Genomic DNA, 20,132 nt, shown 5'->3' on the forward strand with positions numbered 1-20,132 from the left:
ACACTCTGCTGCCAAAATAAGGGTAGATGTCCTATTTCCTGCTCTTGCCAGGTGTTAGATTTCTTTTTTAACCAATGCCTTTGCTTGTACTGCTACCTAGTATTTCTGTATTTCATCACCTTTGATAAAAAAATCTTTAGAAAACAAAGGAGAAAGGGGCCAGGCTAAAATCTCCACCCTCTTAAAAATGTAAACTTACCATAAGAAAATTACCAGTTTTTGTTTATATAAAATTTACATTTTGCTGATAAAGGACTCAAACTTCTATAGAAAAACTTGTAAATCCCCCTGTATCTTCAAAGCAGCTCTCCTTCTCAAAAGAACGTTCACTGTCAAAAACAGTTCCTTTACAAGAGTAGCCTTTACCGCATGTTTAATGAATAGTCACTACTAATACTACCCACCCTCATCAGGATAGTATTAGATCATATGATCTCTCAACCTCTGTATCATGAGCAATATGAGGAAGAAGATAATTATTTCAAGAAGCAACCTTTAAAAAGAAAAAGAGGGTTCAGGACAATACTACTAAGTTTCATTTTTATCTTTATAAACTACCTAATTTTAACAGTACATATGGACATTACTTTCGAAAAGAATACTTTTGAAGGAAAATACATGACTGGAATCTTGACCAAATCTGATTTACTACACTGGTTTCTAACAATCTCTAACAAAAGACAAAGAACTGCATACTTGTAAGAGATTTTATAATAGTTTATATTTGCACACAAATTCTGCCACATTGTTCAGCACCACCAAAGTAAAATTCTTGAATCTTTCACTGAAAATGAAAAATCCATCTGTCACCTGTTCCCAGTAAAAAACTGATTGTTCTACAAAATTGGCTGATTTTGTCAGATAGGAACTGAAGTTTGAAAGATAGTCTTTCCAAGTAGCCAATTCATCAAATAAAGACCATTCCAGGAATATAGTAGGACCAAAGAAAACAACAAGGCCAAAGAGAAGGACCACCAAAAATGACTGGTAAAAGCTCCAGGGAATTTTACTAATGAATGTGCCAGTGTCTTGAGGCAAAGAAAGTTTATCCACATCTACTAGTTTAATGTCCTCCCACTGACTTGTATCAAAGTTCTTCATAACAGGGCTTGTGGGCAAATTAGATGGCGGTAAAGGAGTTTCCCTGATTACTTTGATTTTCTCTCTGAACTCCTGCATCTGTTGCAGAAATATGATGGGTTCTGACACATCTTTGAAAGCCTCAGCAATGTTAAAGGCCATCCGTTGCTCCTGCAAGATGGTGTTGAGTTTGTTGATTTCTGGGTCATATGCCTGCATAACTGCAAGTTTCATGGTCTCAAAGTCAGAGAGGATTTCATTCTTTTTTTGATCCAGGGTGTGTTGTAACTTCTCAAAAAACTCCTTCACTTTATCTGAATCTTTAGTCAGTAACTGTAGGGACTTCCTCTTGCTAGTTTCCAAAGTATCCAAGCGAGAAAGGGCATCTCCTCGACGCCAGGTCTCAAAGCTCTGGAAGAGGGACTCGAAGGCATCCCTCTCCTGAGCATAGGCATCTTCAATAGAACAGAAGACATGCTTGGTGTGGTCACCACAAGTAGCACAGACCCCACAAATCAGCTGCATATCAGTCAGGCAGAAAATGTTCAGAGGCTGCCCCAAGTGTCCTTTGCATACTGGCATTTTGGGAGAGACTTTGATCTTGTTATACTTTTCTACAATGCCCTTCAAGGAGTAATTGACCTGTAGGCTGTTAACTCCAGTGGCCGAAGTTTCCTTACGGCATGTGGGGCACTTGAATGGAGATGGTCTCCACAATGAATTCCGCACATTCCCCTCGAAGATACCTTCTAAACATTTTTTGCAGAAGTTGTGGGAGCAAGGCAAAACTCGGGGATCATCAAACAGGCTGCAGCAAATTGGGCAAGTGAGATCTTCTTCAAGCAGCTCCATCACATCCTACCAAAGAGAAAAAAAACATTCTATTTTACGCCAATAATCCCCTCCACTAGAACTATATAATAATTAGAAAAAACTACCTTCATGTTAAAATGATCTTTCACCACTAAAATAACCAGCAAAACCAAGGAAATAAGTGACAATTTGGGAAAAGAATGCATACCAACCCAGTTTTAATCCACTAGCACTAGAACAAACCCCTTAATAGCAGGGCACCCTGCACACAAGGCCTCTGTGTGGGCTTCTCAATAACAGGGTGGCTGAGACAGGGTTAGGACTAGGACAACTGCAAGTTGAGCCAGCAGGCCCCAACTGATTGTTTTAAAACAGAGCTGACTATTAGCTGCCAGAAACAAAGCTATTCAGTGTCTGTAACAGAATGGGCTCTTTACTCTGGGCCTATAAATATAAAATGGGATGTTGTTTAAAAGAAAGCAGCACAAAAATATAAATCCAAGCATGTACTCTCATGCAGATTTTTATTAGGAATTGGCATATTTTTCTATTTCAAAAGCAAGATTACAATTTTTTAAATCAGGCAAAGACAAGATGAGAGCTGCAATTCACTCTTACAGAATTAAATGACATTTCCTTGGTGTTTTTAAACCACGAAAACAGCAGTCAAAGCCATCTTGAGCATCAATTCTCAACAGTGTGATGGGCGGAACTTCCTTCTTTCAGCACATCTATGAGGTCAAAACTACTTTCATAATAATATGTTTGATTTTGAGCCAATGGTGTAAAAACGATGGTGGATAGACACTCCCAGCACCTCAGCGGGGATCAAGCAGGGCAGTTAGAAGCACTGAATGTATCACTAGTCACTACTGTTTTTACCACCACGCATCCACGACTGTTTTAAGTGGGGTAAGAATGAGGGAGTGTTGACTTTTGGGAGAGTATCAAAAAAAGATCCGCAATTATCTGGAAAAGCTATTAAAATATTCCTTCTTTTACCAACTACATTCTGTGTATGATTAGGGTATGTATGTATGTGTATACATTTTCTTTTTTTTAAGATAGTGTGATCACAGCTCATTGCAGCCTCAAACTCCTGGGCTCCCCAGTAGCTGTGACTACAGGCATACATCACCACTCCCAGCTAATTTTTCTTCTTTTTTCTAGAAATGAGTTCTCACTATGTTGTCCATTCCTCAAACTACTGGCCTTGAGCAATCCTCCCACCTCTGCCTCCCAAAGTGCTGGGATTACAGGTCTAAGCCACCGCTCCTGGCTTTCATCATCTATTTCAACCAAAATAATTTATTGCAACAGGTCAAATGCAGAAGCAGACCAAAGACTACAGCTGTCTTCTACTAAATAGCCATTCATCGTACATATATTAATGCCATGCTTTTCATAATTTTGTTTTGAAACATTTCTTTTCCCTAATTTGTTAACGTTAATAGGTTTATATCATTGTTATTTTAAATGAATTAATTTACTTTTAAATTAAATTTCAGTTTTTCTAGTACAGTAAACATCTACAGACAATACACACATAACTGCTCTGGTTTTTAAGAGTGTAAAGATATCCTAAGACCAAAATATTTGAGATCCCTTATCTAGAGAATACAATTTCTCAATGCAAATATATTATTTTATTTGATTTGATTTTTTTTTTTTTTTGAGACAGAGCCTCAAGCTATCCCCCTGGGTAGAGTGCCATGGCATCACGCTCACAGCAACCTCCAACTCCTGGGCTCAAGCAAGTCTCCTGCCTCAGCCTCCCAAGTAGCTGGGACCACAGGCGCCCGCCACAACGCCTGGCCATTTTTTGGTTGCAGCCATCATTGTTGTTTGGCAGGCCCGGGCTGGGGATTCGAACCTGCCACCTTAGGTGTATGTGGCTGGCACCTTAGCCGCTTGAGCCACAGGCGCCAAGCCCAAATAATTATTTTAAAATGTACATTCATTCCTAAAGTTGTAAAACCAAAAATAGTGGTACATATTTATACATTTAGTTTACTCATGCATACATTTTACACACACATACACGTCACATTGCCACCAAAGTCATAAAATAGGACCTAATAATTTGTAAGCCATCTTATAATAAAAAAATAATTTTTAAACAATAATTTCAACAGTCATACATAACTGGAACTTTATCTAGATAGTAAATAGTTTCCAAAAGGTAAGATGAGAATGATGTTCAGTGCCTATAATTCCACTACTTGGGAGACTGAGGGAGGATTATGTGTGCCCAAGAGTTCAAGGGTGCACTGAGCTATGATTGTACCACTGCACTTCAGCCTGGGCATCACAGCAAGACCCCACCTCTAAAATAAATAAAAGGAAGAATGAGCTGAGCTTGTAGGGCCACTTTGTTTATGATTTTATATTAGGTTGTGAGATACATGAGTACATATTTATAACATATGTAAAAGTACATATTATTCTATCTCAAATTTAGTATCATTGAACAATTAGTTGATTTTTCTGAAAAATCTTTTTTTCTTTTTTTTTGCAATTTTTGGCCAGGGCTGCATTTGAACCTGCCACCTCCGGCATATGGGGCTGGCGCCCTACTCCTTTGAGCCACAGGCGCCACCCCTGAAAAATCTTTTTGATGTGAGAAGAAGCATTGGGAAGAGAATGGCTACAGAGACAGATTAGCAGTGGTTCTCAACCTGTGGGTCGTGAGCCCTTTGGGTGTCGAACGACCCTTTCCCCTTTCACAGGAGTTGCCTAAGACCATAGGAAGACACATATTTCCAATGGTCTTAGGAACCAAGGCATTGCTCCTCATGTGTGGAGGTCACCACAACATGAGGAACTGTATTAAAGGTTTGTGGCATTAGGAAGGTTGAGAACCACTGGATTAGTGTGCCAGGAGGTTGCCACACATCTGTAAAACATTATGACACTTTAGAACAATAGAGATAAACTTCTGATGATCCTCTAATCCTGATCCTATTCCACATTTTATCAACTCCACTACTCTCTCTTATCTTTCACCTAAGAATTCTACACAGATTTTTGAGTAGGCAATAAAAACAGGAAGGGGGTGGAGGGCAGCACTGAGTAAAATAAACCTAATTTACTCATCCTTATAAGATTTATATTTCCAGGGATGGCCCCTGTGGCTCAAAAGGGTAGGGCGCTGGTCCCATATGCCAGAGGTGGTGGGTTCAAACCCAGCCCTGGCCAAAAAAAAAAAAAAAAAAAAAATTTGTATTTCCAGAGAATTCTATCCAAGTGTATCAAGTATATAAGAGGAAAATAAAGGATACACCAAGTGGTTGGGATCAAGAGAAGAAAAAGGGCACCCAAGGCAAAGATAAACTTTGAGGAAACCTGAGAATGATAGTGCAGTAGGGGCCAAGAAGAATTTTCAGGCAATGAATTTTAAGTATGATCAAAACTGAAAAAGAAAATGTCACACACGGGAAAATTTAGAAATAATAAATAGTTATTCCAAGTAAGTTATTTAAGTAAGTCATGATGAACCAGAGGGAGAAAAAAAATACTTGGAAAATCTCTTAAAAAAAAATTGCATCAAAATCACAAGAGATCCTCCTCTTGTTTCATTTTCACTGATAAAACTTACCAATTTTGGTTTCTAATTAAAGATTCTTTATTTTCATTCACTTTAAAAGCTAAATACTATTTTATCTTCCTTCCTTACCTTTAATGCCTTTTCCCCATGCTCAAAACTTTCTCTAGGACAAAACTGTGTGACCACTTTCACAGCTCTACCACCTGAGACAAAAACACAGCAGGTTTCTTTGTTACTTTGAATTTTAAAGGAAGATATGTAATAATTCAAATTTTTAGTCTCATGGAAAAGGGTACTTCTTGGCTTGGTGCCCCGTAGTTCAGTGGTTAGGGTGCCAGCCACATACATAGAGGCAGGTGGGTTCAAACCCAGCCTCGGCCTCAAAAAAATACCTGGGGGTTGTGGCAGGCGCTTATAGTCCTAGCTGCTTGGGAGGCTGAGGCAAGAGAATTGCTTTGCCCAAGAGTTTGAAATTGCTGTGAGCTGTGATCCCATAGCACTCTATCAAGGACAACATAGTGAGACTCTATCTCAAAAAAAAGGGGGGGGGGGTTACTCTTTACAGTAAAAAAACTTAATAGAATCTTAAAGTATGGGCTAACACATAAAATCTTCAGAAATTGACAAAAGCTTACTCCTTTGACATGAATGAAAGTACACATCCCTATAACCTCTTCTGGGGGGCTAGTTTTTTTCCCCCATAAAACTATAGAAGTCAAGGAACTTTATGTAAAGTCATTGCTCACTGTTCAAACTTCCCCCCAGAGTCAAATTAAGTATATGAAGGCAAACAAGTTTTCCACGATTCATTTCTTCCTTTGAATGTTTCTGAATACCAAAAAAAGCTGAATTTTAAAGCACAAAAATTTATTTTCCTACCAAGTAAAAATTTCCCAAGTATTTTATACTAACAATGAAAATAGCTAAATATTTATTAGTTGTCTACCACTTCTCTAGAAAAAAGTCAACTTTGTTCTTCTACCATAAGTACAAATATTTTGTAACACACTTCTTACATTTGCATATAATAAAATTCACTTTTTGGTGTACAGTTTTATTTTTGACAAATGCATCATTGCATAACCCCACTACATATTTTTTTCAACAAACTGTCAAGCTATCCACAAACAAGATTACAAAAAGTGCTTTATCAGTCCTACCAACAGGTTCTACAAATGAGAAATACAAAACCACTAAAATACTAGAAATTAAAAAGCCAACATTACAAAGGAAAGGAGTCATAAAATAGTAAAGAAAATCATGTATTCATTAGATTTCTCCCTCTTAGAATTCCTTTATTTTTAAAAGATCATCCCAAAATGATTATACTAGAAAGGTGTTCATTCATTTACTCTTAAGCAAAAATGAATACTTTCCTTGTAAAACCTACTAGTAAAAGAAACTTTCCTATTAAGTCTGAATTCCATTGGTCCTCAGCAACATAAAATTGTCTAAAATGTCACGCCTGATTTTTTTCATAGCTCTTTAGAGTACAACAACAAAAATCCAATATATTAATGCTCTGTATCTTAAGGATTTAACCCAACTTTCCATCTGGCTTTGAGGCATCTTTGAATTCAGGCATTTTTTTTCTTTTCATTTTTTTCTTTTTTGAGACAGAGTCTCACTTTGTCACACTTAAGAGAGTGCCCTAGCATCATGCCTCACAGCAACCTCAAACTCTTGGGCTCAAGTGATCCTCTTGTGTCAGCCTCTTAAGTAGCAGGGACTACAGGCACCCACCACAACACCTGTTTTTTTTTTAAGAGACAGAGGTCTTGCTGTTGCTCAGCAACTCCTGAGCTGAAGCAGTCTACCTGCCTCAGCCTCCCAGAGTGCTAAGATTACAGGCATAAGCCACCACACTAGGCCCTGAATTCAGGAATTTTAAGACAGTACCTAAACATCAGGTAACTCAACAGCAAATGGTGAAACTGTCACTTCACAAACTAAATTATGCTAAACTCTACTAAACAGAACCACCAATCTCACCTTGAAAGAACTGTAATAAAATTCACTTTTTTAACAAAATCATTTCCTCTCAGCACAGGAATAATAATCTTATTTTTCAAACAGTGTGCTATATTCCATTTTAGTATGAAATTGTTTTCTCAAAATTAACTAGTTAACAACTACTGAATCTAAGTAGAAGATGTAAAGATTATCATATTCTTTTGAATTTTCTCCTATGTTTGAAATTTTTCTCAATAAAAAGACAAAGACAAAAAAGGCTAATTATAAGAAAATACTGAGTTAAAAAAGTAAAACCTAAGGCATGGTGCAGTGGCTCACACCTGTAATCCTAGCATTCTGGGAGGCTGAAGCAGGTGGACTGCCTGAGCTTATAGGTACAAGACCAGCTTGAGCAAGAGCGAGATCCCCTCTAAAAATAGCCAGGCATTGTGGCAAAGGCCTGTAGTCCCAGCTACTCAGGAGACTGAGGTAAGAGAATCACTTGAGCCCAAGAGTTTGACGTTGCTGTGAGCTGTGCCATCATAGTATTCTATAGAGGGCAACAAGTAAGACTTTGTCTCAAAAAATAAAACCTCAGGGCCAGATGTCATGGTTCACAGCTGTAATCCCAGCATGTTGGAAGGCCAAGTTGGAGGATCACTTGAGGCCAGGAGTTGAGACCAGCCTGGGAAATGGCAAGACCTTGTCTCTACAAAAAAATGTTTTTTTAAAGGCCAGGCATAGTGGCCTATGCCTATAGTCCCAGCTACTTGAGACTGCTTCAGCCCTGAGTTTTACAGTGAACTATGGAGAGGAACCTACACTCTAACCAGGGCAACAGAACAAGACCTTGTCTCAAAAAAAAAAAAAAAAAAAGTAAAACCTCACAAACACTAAGCTAATCTGGCATGATACTGCTTATCTTTTATAAAATAAAAACTCTTATTACTGGAAGTCTCTGGATCCAAGCCTATGAGAAGACTTGACACACCACTCTGGCTCTCAGTCTATGACCTTTGACAAACCACTTATATACAGTTTTTCTCATTTATACAACTGTTTTGAAAGGTATATAATCATATAGGAAAATCATTTAAAAGTTTCTATTTTAAATACTCCCCAGCAGTGTGTTAACTATGGCTTTTAGAAACTCTTCCATGACTTAAATAATCAAAAGAGGAAAAAGTATGACTTAGAGGGAATGAGTTTTCAGATATAATCTCAAAAAAGGAAAGCATAATATACTGCTTATGGTATATAAAATACATAATTATTATGTGGCTCTTGCAACAATAGTAACTTAACTTTTTCTGGCATTAAAGAATGAGTAGTTAAAACTTTGTCCAAAGATATTTCTTGCAGGGTTCCTGATATGTAGGGTTTGAACAAAAAGTTCACCAACTTGAAAAGCTCACCTATTCAGATTCTTCAAAAAGGCTTGTTGAAAATAATGAAAGATAAAGTTGGACAGTACATACTTGTCAAGGGAAACACAACAATATGAAGAGACTTCAATAATTAACATCTATGCACCCTATCTAAATGTTCCCCAATATATAAAATAAACCCTAACTGATGTGAAAATATGATATCGTCCCACACTATAATAGTTGGAGATTTTAACACTCTGTTGGCAGTACTGGACAAATCCTCCAAGCAGAAACTAAACAAAGAAGTAATGGACTTAAACAAGACACTGGCACAAATGGACTTAACAGATATTTATAGAACACTTTATTCTAACAAAACTGAATACACATTCTTCTCATCAGCCCACAAATCATCTTCCAAAATTGATATCTTAGGACACAAGGTTAACCTCAATAAATTCAAAATAATAGAAATTATCCCCTGTATCTTCTCAGACCATCATGGAATAAAAGTTGAACTTAACAGCAACAGAAATCTTCACACTCAAATAAAATTATGGAGACTAACCTTATGCTGGATCATAGATGAGATCAAGAAGGAGCTCATTAGATTTCTGGAACAAAACAATAACAAAGCCTCAAACTATCAAAACCTGTGGAATGCTGCAAAGGCAGACTTCAAAGGGAAGTTCATAGCATTACATGCCTTCATCAAGAAAACAAAGAAAGCAAGTCAGCAACTTAATGGGCCATCTCAAGCAACTGGAAAAGGAAGAACAATCTAAACCCCAAGCCAACAGAACAAATAACCAAAATTAGAGCAGAACTAAGTGAAATTGAACACAAAAGAATTATTGAGAAGATCAGTAAAACAAAACGTTGGTTCTTTGAAAAGATTAATAAAATCGATAAACCCTTGGCTAGTCAAACCAGAAACAGATAAATAACATCTCTAATAACTATAATCAGAAATGAAAAAAGGGAAATAACAACAGATGCCACAGAAATACAAAAGATTCTCAACAATTACTATAAAAAACTATTTTCAGAAATATGAAAATGTAGAAGAGATGGACTGATTATCTGGAAACAGGATACTTTCCAAAACTCAGCCAAAAAGATTTAGAAATCTTGAATAGACCAATATCAAGTACTGAAATAGCATCAATTGTGCAAAATCTCCCAAAAAAGAAAAGCCTTGGCCTAGATGGGTTCATACCAGAATTCTATCAAACCTTCAAAGAGGAATTAGTTCCTATGATACATAAACTCTTCCAAAATACACGGAAGGAAGAAATTCTCCCTAACACATTTTATGAAGCAAACCAGGAAAGGACCCAACAAGAAAACTATAGACCGATATCATTAATGAATATCGATGAAAAAATATTCAACAAGATATTAGCAAACAGAATACAACAACACATTAAAAAAGTTATACACCATGATCAAGTGGATTTTATTCCAGAGATGCAAAGGTTGGTTCAACATATGCAAATCCATAAATATACCACATAAATAGAATGAAAAACGGAAGACCATATGATTCTTTTAATTGATGCAGAAAAGGCTTTTGATAATATCTAGCATCCTTTCATGATAAAAACACTCAAGAAAATCAGGCAGTGCCTGTGGCTCAGTGGGTGGGGTGCTGGCCCCATATACCAAGGGTGGCAGGTTCAGACCCAGCCCCAGCCAAAGTACAACAAAAAAATATAGCAGGGCGTTGTGGAGGGTGCCTGTAGTCCCAGCTACTTGGGAGGCTGAGGAAGAGAATCACCTGAGCTCTTGGAGGTTTCTGTGAGCTGTATGATGCTACAACACTCTACCAAGGGCAATAAAGTAAGACTCTGTCTCTAAAACAAACAAAAAAAAACACTGAAGAAAATAGGCTTAGATGGAACATTCCTTAAACTAATAGAGGCCATCTATGGCAAACCCACAGCCAATATCATATTGAGTGAAGCAAAACTGAAAGATTTCCACTCAAATATGGAACCAGAGAAGGACGCCCACTGTCTCCACTGCTATCTAACATAGTGTTGGAAGTCCTATCCATAGCAATAGGGCAAGAGAAGGAGATCACCTAACCCCAGCAAGACTAGCCCACATCACAAAGTCCCAAAGCACCAGATGCTGGTGTGGATGTGGAGAGAAGGGAACACTTCTACACTGCCAGTGGGATTGCAAACTCAGCCTTTTTGGGGAGAAGTATGGCGAAGCCTCAAAGATCTACATGTAGACCTTCCATTTGACCCTGCAATCCCATTACTAGGTATCTACTCAGAAGAACAAAAATCATTTTATCACAAAGGCATTTGCACTAGAATGTTTATTGTGGCTCAATTCATAATTGTGAAGTTGTTGTGGAAGCAACCTAAGTGCCCATGAAGGGATCAACAAACTGTGGTATATCTACCATGGAATACTATTCAGCCATTAAGAAAAAATGGTGACTTTACATCTTTTACATTTACCTGGATAGAGTTAAAATATGTTCTTCTTAGTAAAGTATCACAAGAATAGAAAAATACTAATATGAAACCTATATATATATATATATATAAGCAATATATAAGCAATTACATGCTCATATGAACAATAAAACACAAATATAATCTAATATGGGGGTAGAGGGAGGCAGGAGGGGAAGGTGGGAGGGTGGAGGACCACTGGCAGAAGAAGAGAGGGCTTGAGGCGGGATCTTTAAAAAAAAGAAGAAAATTACTAAGAAGTGATCTTATATATAAATATGTAATTAATCTCTTTCAATGGAGATTTAAAAAATAACAAAAAAAGGCTTGTTGGACTAAGATGGTTTCAAAATATAAAAACCAAGTCATTACCTTACTAGTTTGGACCACTCAGAAAAACTATTTTGTTTCCTTTTCTTCATTTTCTTCTTAGTACGGCTATTTAGCCTTGACTTTTTCTGCTATTTTTAACTCATCTTCCCTGTATCTTTCTTTTCTCTCTCTCTCTTTTTTTTTTTTTTTTTTGAGACAAGAGTCTCACTGTGTCACCCTTGGGAGTGTGCCATGGTGTCATAGCTCACAGCAAACTCAAACTCTTAGGTTAAAGCAATTCTCTTACCTCAGCCTCCCAAGAAGCTGGAACTAGAGGCACCTGCAAGAATGACCAGGTATTTTTGTTGTTGTTGCAGTTGTCATTGTTTTGCTGGTCCAGGCCAGGTTCAAACCTGCTAGCCTTGGTGTATGTGGCTAGCGTCGTAACCACTGTGCTCTGGGCACCAAGCCCCCTATACTTTTCAATACAATCTTTTCATTTCCTCTCATTATGTCCTTATCCCCAACCCTTCTCTTTAACCTTACCTTCCTTTCCCTTTTCTATTTTTTTCTTTTTATAATTTTTGTTTTGTTTTCTTTTGTTTTGCAGTTTTTGGCTGGGGCTGGGTTTGAACCCACCACCTCTGGCACATGGGGCCGGCACCCTACTCCTCTGAGCCACAGGCGCCGCCCCCTTTCCCTTTTCTTTTTCCTGTCACTTGATAATCACCCAAGATATTCTGAAAATTCTGTTAATCTGCAGGATTAAATCAGTGAGGTTTTAGGTTACCAGTTAAGTCAGGTATTCCTATCTCATTTATATACAACTATTGAGAAATCTAGGTAGGCCCCAAATAGTGTTGAACCCCATTCTCCCTACCCAGATGAAATCGATTTGAATAAAATGAGTGTCTGAATTTAAGTAAGACTGTCTATATAGTATCTAATATTATGTGTTAAGTGAAAATAGACATTATTAGATGACTATCAGTAGAAGTGTAATTAGAGGCTGGCAGAGGCTAGAAGTAGTGGTGGTAACTCACACCTGTACTCCTACTACTCTGGGAGGCCAAGATGGGTGGATTGGCTGAACTCAGGGGTTCAAGACCAGCCTGAGCCAGAGCAAGACCCCATCTCTACTAAAAATAGAAAATTTTAAATAAATAAAATAAAATAGAAAAATTAGCTGGGTGTGTGGCGGATGCCTGTAGTCCAAGCTATTTGGGAGGCTGAGGTAACAGGATCACTTAAGCCCAAGCATTTGAGGTTGCTGTCAGCTATGATGCCATGGCACTTTACCTAGGGCACAGAGTAAGACTCTGTCTCCCCTCCACACAAATAAAAATATAAAAGAAATGTAATTAGAGGCTGGGTGTAATAGCTTACAGCTATAATCCCAGCACTTTGGGAGAGTGAGGCAGGAGGATTGCTTAAGGCCAGGAGTTTGAGACCAGCATGAGCAAAATAGCAAGACTCTGTCTCTACGAAAACATAGAAAAATTACCATAGTGATGTGTACCTATAGTCCCAGCTACCTGTAAGGCTAAGGCAAGAGGATCACATGAGCCCAAGAGTTTGAGGTTGCAGGGAGGTATAGTGATGCCACTGTACTCTAAGCTGGGCAACAGATCAAGACTGTCTAAAAATTTAAAAAATAATTGGAAACAAGCGTAGTAGCACATGCCTAGTCCCAGCTACTCCAGAGGCTATGGTGGGACAATCATTTAGCTCAGAGGTCGAGGCCAACCTGGGAAACAGAGCAAGATCCCATCTCTATTTAAAAAAAAAAATGAAATTGGTATGAATGAAGTTCTTTTTGTTCAGTGTAGAATTATACACATATCTTTTTCTAACTAAACCTGACCTATGGAATATATAAAATACTAAGTTCTGCTTGATCTTAAATAATTTTTAGGTTGGTCATATTACATATGCTATGTTGGTACTCCTCAGTTCTTATAATGTTACAGAGGATGAAAGGAAGAGCTCTTCTGAGAGTTAAATTGGGAACTAAGCCAAGTAAGATATAGTTGTAGGGCTTATGCTACAAGGAGACAGTAACTTAAACTGTTAGCAAAAATTTTCAGTTCAGTTTCATCCTTAGAAGGATGTCTACACTGGCTTGGTTCAGCGTCTCACACCAATAATCCTGCACTCTAGGAGGCCAAAGAGGGTGGATTGGCTAAGCTAAAGAGTTCAAGACCAGACTGACCAAGAGGAAGACCCTGTTTTTTCTAAAATATTTCTAGAAAAATAAGCTAGGAGTTGTGCCAAGTGCTAAAACAAGAGGGTCTCTTAAGCCCAAGAGTTTAAAGTTGCTGTGAACTATGACTATGCCACGGCACTCTACCCAGGGTGACAGAGTGAGACTGTTTCAAAAAAGAAAAGAAAAAGAGGGCTCTGGGAACATTAACAACATCCGTAATAGAAATGAAGTAAAAATAGAGTTTACATTATAGAAATTTCTTTATATGAGGCTTGAGTGTACCTTATTCTGTATACCAAAGGATGCCTATATTTGGTCAACTATTTGTTATTAAAGGTAGGCATAGTTCTTTTACTACCATTCTAGTAGCCAGAATACCAGGTCAAGGTAATGACAATGACAATGGCAGTGTCTTTCATAAATAACAAAAGTGGACAATCCAATAATTTAAAGATATTTAAGAAGATGAAATATAAGCAAAAAGGCAATTCCTGACCTAAATTCAGAAATATAGAGCATTTAGAAAGATATAAGTTCTAGAGATCTGTTATACAACATTGTGGCTATAGTTAACAATATTTTACTGTACACTTAAAAATTTAAGGAAACTCTCATGTTAAATGTCCTTACTAAGAAAAAAAAAAAAGATCCTTACCACAGTAGAAAAAAGACATAAAAAGTTGACACTATATTGAAATTACAGAGGTTATCCGCACAGTTTTTGTGTTTTCTTACATCATAAAAGTAATTTGTATTTATTACGGAAAATTTAGAAAGTACAGGAAAAAAGCCACCCATAATGGCCTTAGCAAGGAATAACCATTACTATTATTTTGGTACATTCCAATCCCATGCCTGTATATGTACACACATATTTTAACAAAAGCAGTAGCGTTATATAATTTTCTATCTATTTTTTTCATTTATCACATTTTTCCCCATCAATATGTTATTTTTCAAAAACATAATTGTCCATCTTATGGATATGCTTTCTCACTACTTATTTGGTTTTTTGAAAAAATATATGGTATTTATGTTCGGCGCCCATAGCACAGTGATTAAAGTGCAAGCTGCTTACACTAAGGCTGGCATGTTTGAACCCGGCCCAGACCAGCTAAACAATGGTGACAACCTCAGCAAAAAATAGCCAGGCCCTGTGGCGGGCACCAGCAATCTCAGCTACTTGGGAGGCTGAGGCAAGAGAATCACTTCAGCCCAAGAGTTTGAGGTTGCTGTGAGCTGTGACACCATACCACTCTACCGAGGGTGACATAGTGAAACTCTGTCTCAAAAAAAAAAAAAAAAGTATATATATGTGTATATATATAAAAAACATTTAAGTAAACCCCTTGTAGGGAAAAGTCTTGGTCCACAACTGATTACCTCCTTAGGCAATTCCTTCTCAGCATATCATTTCGTAAAAGAGTAAGGATATTCTTAAGGCTCTTGAAAAGACTGCCAAGTTTCCCTATGTAAAGGATATATTTGTATCCTATGAACTTTAACCAATAACGTATGAGAGTGCCCATGTCTTTAGGTACTTCCTGCCCTTACAAAAGAAATCACATTTTTATGGAGCTTAGTAAACAAAGAACAAGACACACATTACTATACCTACCTGAGTTTGAAATATGAAAAGTTTAAGGCAGTTAACAGGTATGTATCTGTGCACTGTCAATACATATTGGGGGAATAAATGGTAATGAAAGTGATGGGATAGGAATAAAATAGAAATGTCTTAGAACATCTAGCCAGACACCTAATTTTACAAGTGAAAAAACAGGCCTCTCTCTCCAAATGGAGACTTATCATTTGTACACAGCAAACTAGAGCCTTTCTAATTTAGACCTTAGCCAGCAGTTCTCCACCTGTGGTTGTGACCCCTTTGTAACAATGAAATTACATCCTGCATATCAGATATTTACATTACATAACAGTAGCAAAATTATAATTATGAAGTAGCAACGAAAATAGTTTTATGGTTAGGGGTCACCACAACATGAGGAACTGTATTAAAGGGCAGCAGCACTAGGAAGGTTGAAAATCACTGCCTTAGACTATTCAGGTGACTCAAGAATTCAGTATCCTTTTTCATAAATGAAGACATTTAATCATGGGCTCTCTAAAATCCCTTCTAAAATCATTCAGTTTTTACAGATTAGGTTGTAAGAGCCTCTCCAATGAAGGGGAAAGCACCCTGCTTTTGAATACCTAGGTTCAAGTGCAAATTTTACCCTTCATAAAATGAATATTTTTTAAGTACCTATGTCATAATGTTGCTGAAAAGATTAATATGTGAGTATTTTGTAAACTGCGAAACTATATAAATATAAGGTCTTTTATTACATATGTACACAAACACTGTGAAAAGTGTAGATACACATTTAAAGTGTTATGGTAAAGCATGAGTATATTAACCAAGAAAAGGTCCAAAAGAGAGCTGGATTCTCTTCAATTGTAATTTCAAGGGAAGGCAAAACAAATATTACATAGAGTAGCAGGTACAAAGCCCTTTCATGAAAATGGAACTGAACACATCTGAACAAAAGCTGTAGCAAAAGTATACCCAGATAACTTATAAATGTACAGAAGGGAAAGAACAGCCTGGTGTTATGGAAAGACCGCGCACGACACTGAAGTCAACATACACACACAAAATGGTATTTTTAGGGAAGGATAGGACAGCCTGAAGTCGTTTTCCCATTGTGTAAGAAAGAAGTATAACCAGTTAGTCAACAGCTACATGGAGTTCTACTACTACAGGGAGTGTCTATGTAAATTAAATTCTGCTTTTAAAATGTCTGTTATATAATATAAAGGTGTCTAAAATCAAAGAAAACTCAAGCCCTGTTCTACCAGCCCTAGTTAGCAGCCTGAACATTCACTAGGCCCAGGACAAGAAAGGAAAAACCTGTGAAAAAAGAAATGCTGCTGAAGGTTTCTCTTCTTTTGCGATGCAAATCTTTTGAGTATAATACATAAAATAATACTACATATAGAATTGCCAAGTATGCACTCTCTTTTTCTGAGTTTTAACAACATAGAAGAAAAGCCATCAATGAAAGAAGTGGATGGGAACATAAATATTCTACACACAATTTCAAACGGTTCTAGGCCTACTGAAATTAAATGTTTAAAAACATGTAGGTCTAGCATAGGGAAAGGTATTATAGTTTACCTCTGTCCCCTACGAGGTGTATTCCGCAGGGCTACACGTTCTGTATCCTAGAGCAAAGCAGTCAGGGTTTTGGGGTTGTTTGTATTTTTTTCACGTTTTGACTGACAAACTAGAGGCTACTGCAAAAAAGAGAAAGAACGGTATTATCCATTTATTCGCGCAGGCCCCGTACTCTTGACCCTTAATTTTTTCAGTCAGCCCTCCAAACAAAGCCGGCCTCTCGCAGACAGGTCCGTGGAGGCGGGAGCCCGGAGCTCCAGCTTGCTGCGGCTCTCGGAAGCTCCCGGCGCAGGGGCATCATGCTCGCCCCTCCTTCCTGGGGTCGGGGCCGCGAGGCTGCCGCGGGCAGTCCAGACCCGCGCCCCGCCGGGCTGCGCCAGGCCCCCACCCACGCAGTTCCCTGGCCGAGTCCCACCCTGGTGTGGGCTCGAGGACTACCCTCTTCCCCGAGAGGAGCCGGGCGGCGGATACTTATCTCCGACCTCTGGCGACGCGGGAAGAGCCCCGGCCCGGAACCGCGGGGCCCGAGCCGGACGCACCAGGTACGGACACAGAATGCACTGGCGGCGCCGCACGGGCAGTGGCCGCCCCTCCGTAGCCCGCCGCCCGCCGCACCTCGAGCTCCGCCCCGTGGGCTGCTTCCTACTCTCCGCCCCTCGTCGCTCTGGTCCCGGGAGGAGGCGGGCGGAGGCTCTTCCGGCACCGCTCCCCCGCTCCCCCGCGCCGGTGCCCCCGCCCCGCCCCGCCCCGCGGGCTGCTCGCCGTCTTTTCCCCCAGACGCGGTCCTCCGTGGAGCCATCGGGAAGACAGTCTCCCAGTTAAGGCGAGGAGCAATGACATGATTGGGTTTGGATTGTTGTACTTTTTTTTTTGTTCGTTGCATTTTTAGGAACAAAAAAAAAAGCCCAACCCTTCACACCACTTCATCTGCATCCCTCAGCACCAGACGCCGGCCACTGCGGCTCGGGGAACGGAAGCGGCCCCACCCCGCCACCGCGGAGGGCGGGACGAGCACGTCAGAGCCACTGGTTCGGCGGAGTCGCCGGCTCGCGGCCGGACAGCGGCAGGGCTGCAGCCTGGGCGTGCGACCAAAGCGCCACCAAAGTGAGGTTAACTGTCGTACTCCGCTCCACACCCGCGCTGTGCACCTGTTGATTCAGGGGCTCTAGGCAGGACACCAGCGACCCAATTCTTTTTTTTCGTTCTCTTTTAAGAATAAGAACATCACTGTTTTTTTCTTTGAAGGGAAGGAAGAACTTAAAACTTGGCTTTAAATTATCCTCCACTAACAGTTAACGCAGTCACTAACCTGATTTTCAGTTCGGACGTCCACCCCATATGGGGACCTTGTCCAATAGCAGACTCATTAAGCACTTACCAGTGAACGGTCTGGAAAGGATACAAGGATGAATGATGAAGTAATGGCACCTTTTCAAAACCTGTGAGTACGAAATCACAGAATGCTCCAGGATTGAGTTTGCTGAGTTGGGAAAGTTTATTTAGGCTTTAGTTAGCCTCAGGAGGTAGGAGGTTATTTTGCAGACAGGACAGGCAAGACCTTATACATAGTAATAATATTTGGGCCCCTTAACCAATAGCCCAAACCCCATAAAAAGCCACTGGCCACCCTTCTACTGAGAAGCCCCCTCCCTTGCTACAGCGAGGTAATAAACCTGTGTCTTTATAGACCAGTTCTTATCATTTCTGCCATTTAGTCATCACAAGAATACTGTGGAATGGAAATTATGATCCTTATAATATAGGTGAGGAAACAGTGCAGTGACTTCTCCAAGGTAAAAAATGAGGCAGAGCTGAGGCTAAGGCTAGGTACCAGGTACACTTTCCAGGTCTGTCAATGTCAATGACAGTGAAAACTACACCCCAGTTCCCTACTCAATTCGTGCTTTTAAAAAAGAAAATGATTTACTGAAACATTTTAAATATCCTAATATCAAAGTAACAAGAGTGAAAGATTATTAACTCAAAACCAACAAGTTATCCTAAATATAATTGTGTAATTATATAGTTAGATCTGGTTGGTGGTAGATGCTAATTGAATAAATTTCTACTCAATTATATGAAGAACACTCACTAAATCTGCATATCAATCCCTAGACCAGTGATTTTCAACTGCTGTTGAGGATATTAGGTGTGCCATGAAAATTTTTAAAAGTTTAATTATTTTCAAAAGAACTTCAAAGTACACTAAATATACTTTTTCACTTTTTTTTAATCAACATAATTTAAGTGTGCCACAGAAGTTTAACTATAGGTCCATGTGTGCCATGAGATAAAGATTGAAAAACACTGCCTTAGATTGTTAAAATGACTAAAGTACCTGATACATTAAATTCTCAAGGGTAGAAAAATAAGAAAAGAAGAATAACCTTTCTCCTTCCATGGTCCTAATTCACAAAACAGCAACCAGAGAGCTGCAAAGTAACTAGAAAAAGAGAGTAACTGCTGAGTTAAAACCTCACACACAGATATGTCCTTCTTGGAACAGCACAGTACAAGTAGATCCTGGTAGAGATAACACAGGGATTTTCCACATTCTCCTGGCACTGGAATTTCCTTCTATTAATTATTCTCCAAATAACTGAACTAGCAGCGAAAGCTTGGAATTCATGCATCAGCACAGCAATAAGACTATACATACAGATAATCTTATGTAAGTTTCTGTCTTTTGTGATAAATACATTTTTACAAAGTAGAATTTCTAGCAATATATATGTATGTAAATATATAGCAAACGCATATATATTATACAGAAGGAGCCAAGGATACACATTTCAGGAAAGGAAAAAACTGTATTAAAATTGTTCTACACAATATATACTGATAACGAAAGATGAATACAAGTCACGTTGAGCACATCTTATAAATTGCAGAAGTCAAAGGTGACTTGAGTATTACAAATTTAATAAAGTTTTTACTTTAAATGTGTATATATTTTTCGACACCCTCTATGAGTCTATATACATATTCTTACTGTGTTGATTTATTTCATGATGTTTTTGTCTTGGGCCTTGAAAAGTTAAAACTTTGTCAGCTTTTCTCCCCATGTACCAAGACATAAGTGATTAGGTACTCCATAACAAAAGGGACAGTGCCAAATTTAGTGCACATTGAGATGTGAATTGTCAGACTGAGGAATGTTTAATAAGCCTGTACCAACTGTGAGTAGGAGAAGAGGGCT

At 38.7% G+C, this 20,132-nt stretch overlaps 1 protein-coding gene across 1 annotated transcript; it reads right to left on the reverse strand.

The window, feature by feature from the left end:
• Positions 1–703: 703 nt before the first annotated feature.
• TRIM13 (tripartite motif containing 13) lies at positions 704–17,514 on the reverse strand. The gene is made up of 3 exons (XM_003800715.3): positions 17,416–17,514; positions 16,934–17,052; positions 704–1,938 (listed from the first exon to the last, which is right to left on the reverse strand). The coding sequence occupies exon 3, from the start codon at positions 1,930–1,932 to the stop codon at positions 709–711; it is 1,224 nt and encodes a 407-aa protein (XP_003800763.1). The 5' UTR covers positions 1,933–1,938; positions 16,934–17,052; positions 17,416–17,514; the 3' UTR covers positions 704–708.
• Between the last annotated feature and the right edge of the window lie 2,618 nt (positions 17,515–20,132).

Source organism: Otolemur garnettii, unplaced genomic scaffold, assembly GCF_000181295.1.
Source record: "Otolemur garnettii isolate 467f Iridium unplaced genomic scaffold, OtoGar3 scaffold00182, whole genome shotgun sequence".
Taxonomy (NCBI): domain Eukaryota; kingdom Metazoa; phylum Chordata; class Mammalia; order Primates; family Galagidae; genus Otolemur; species Otolemur garnettii.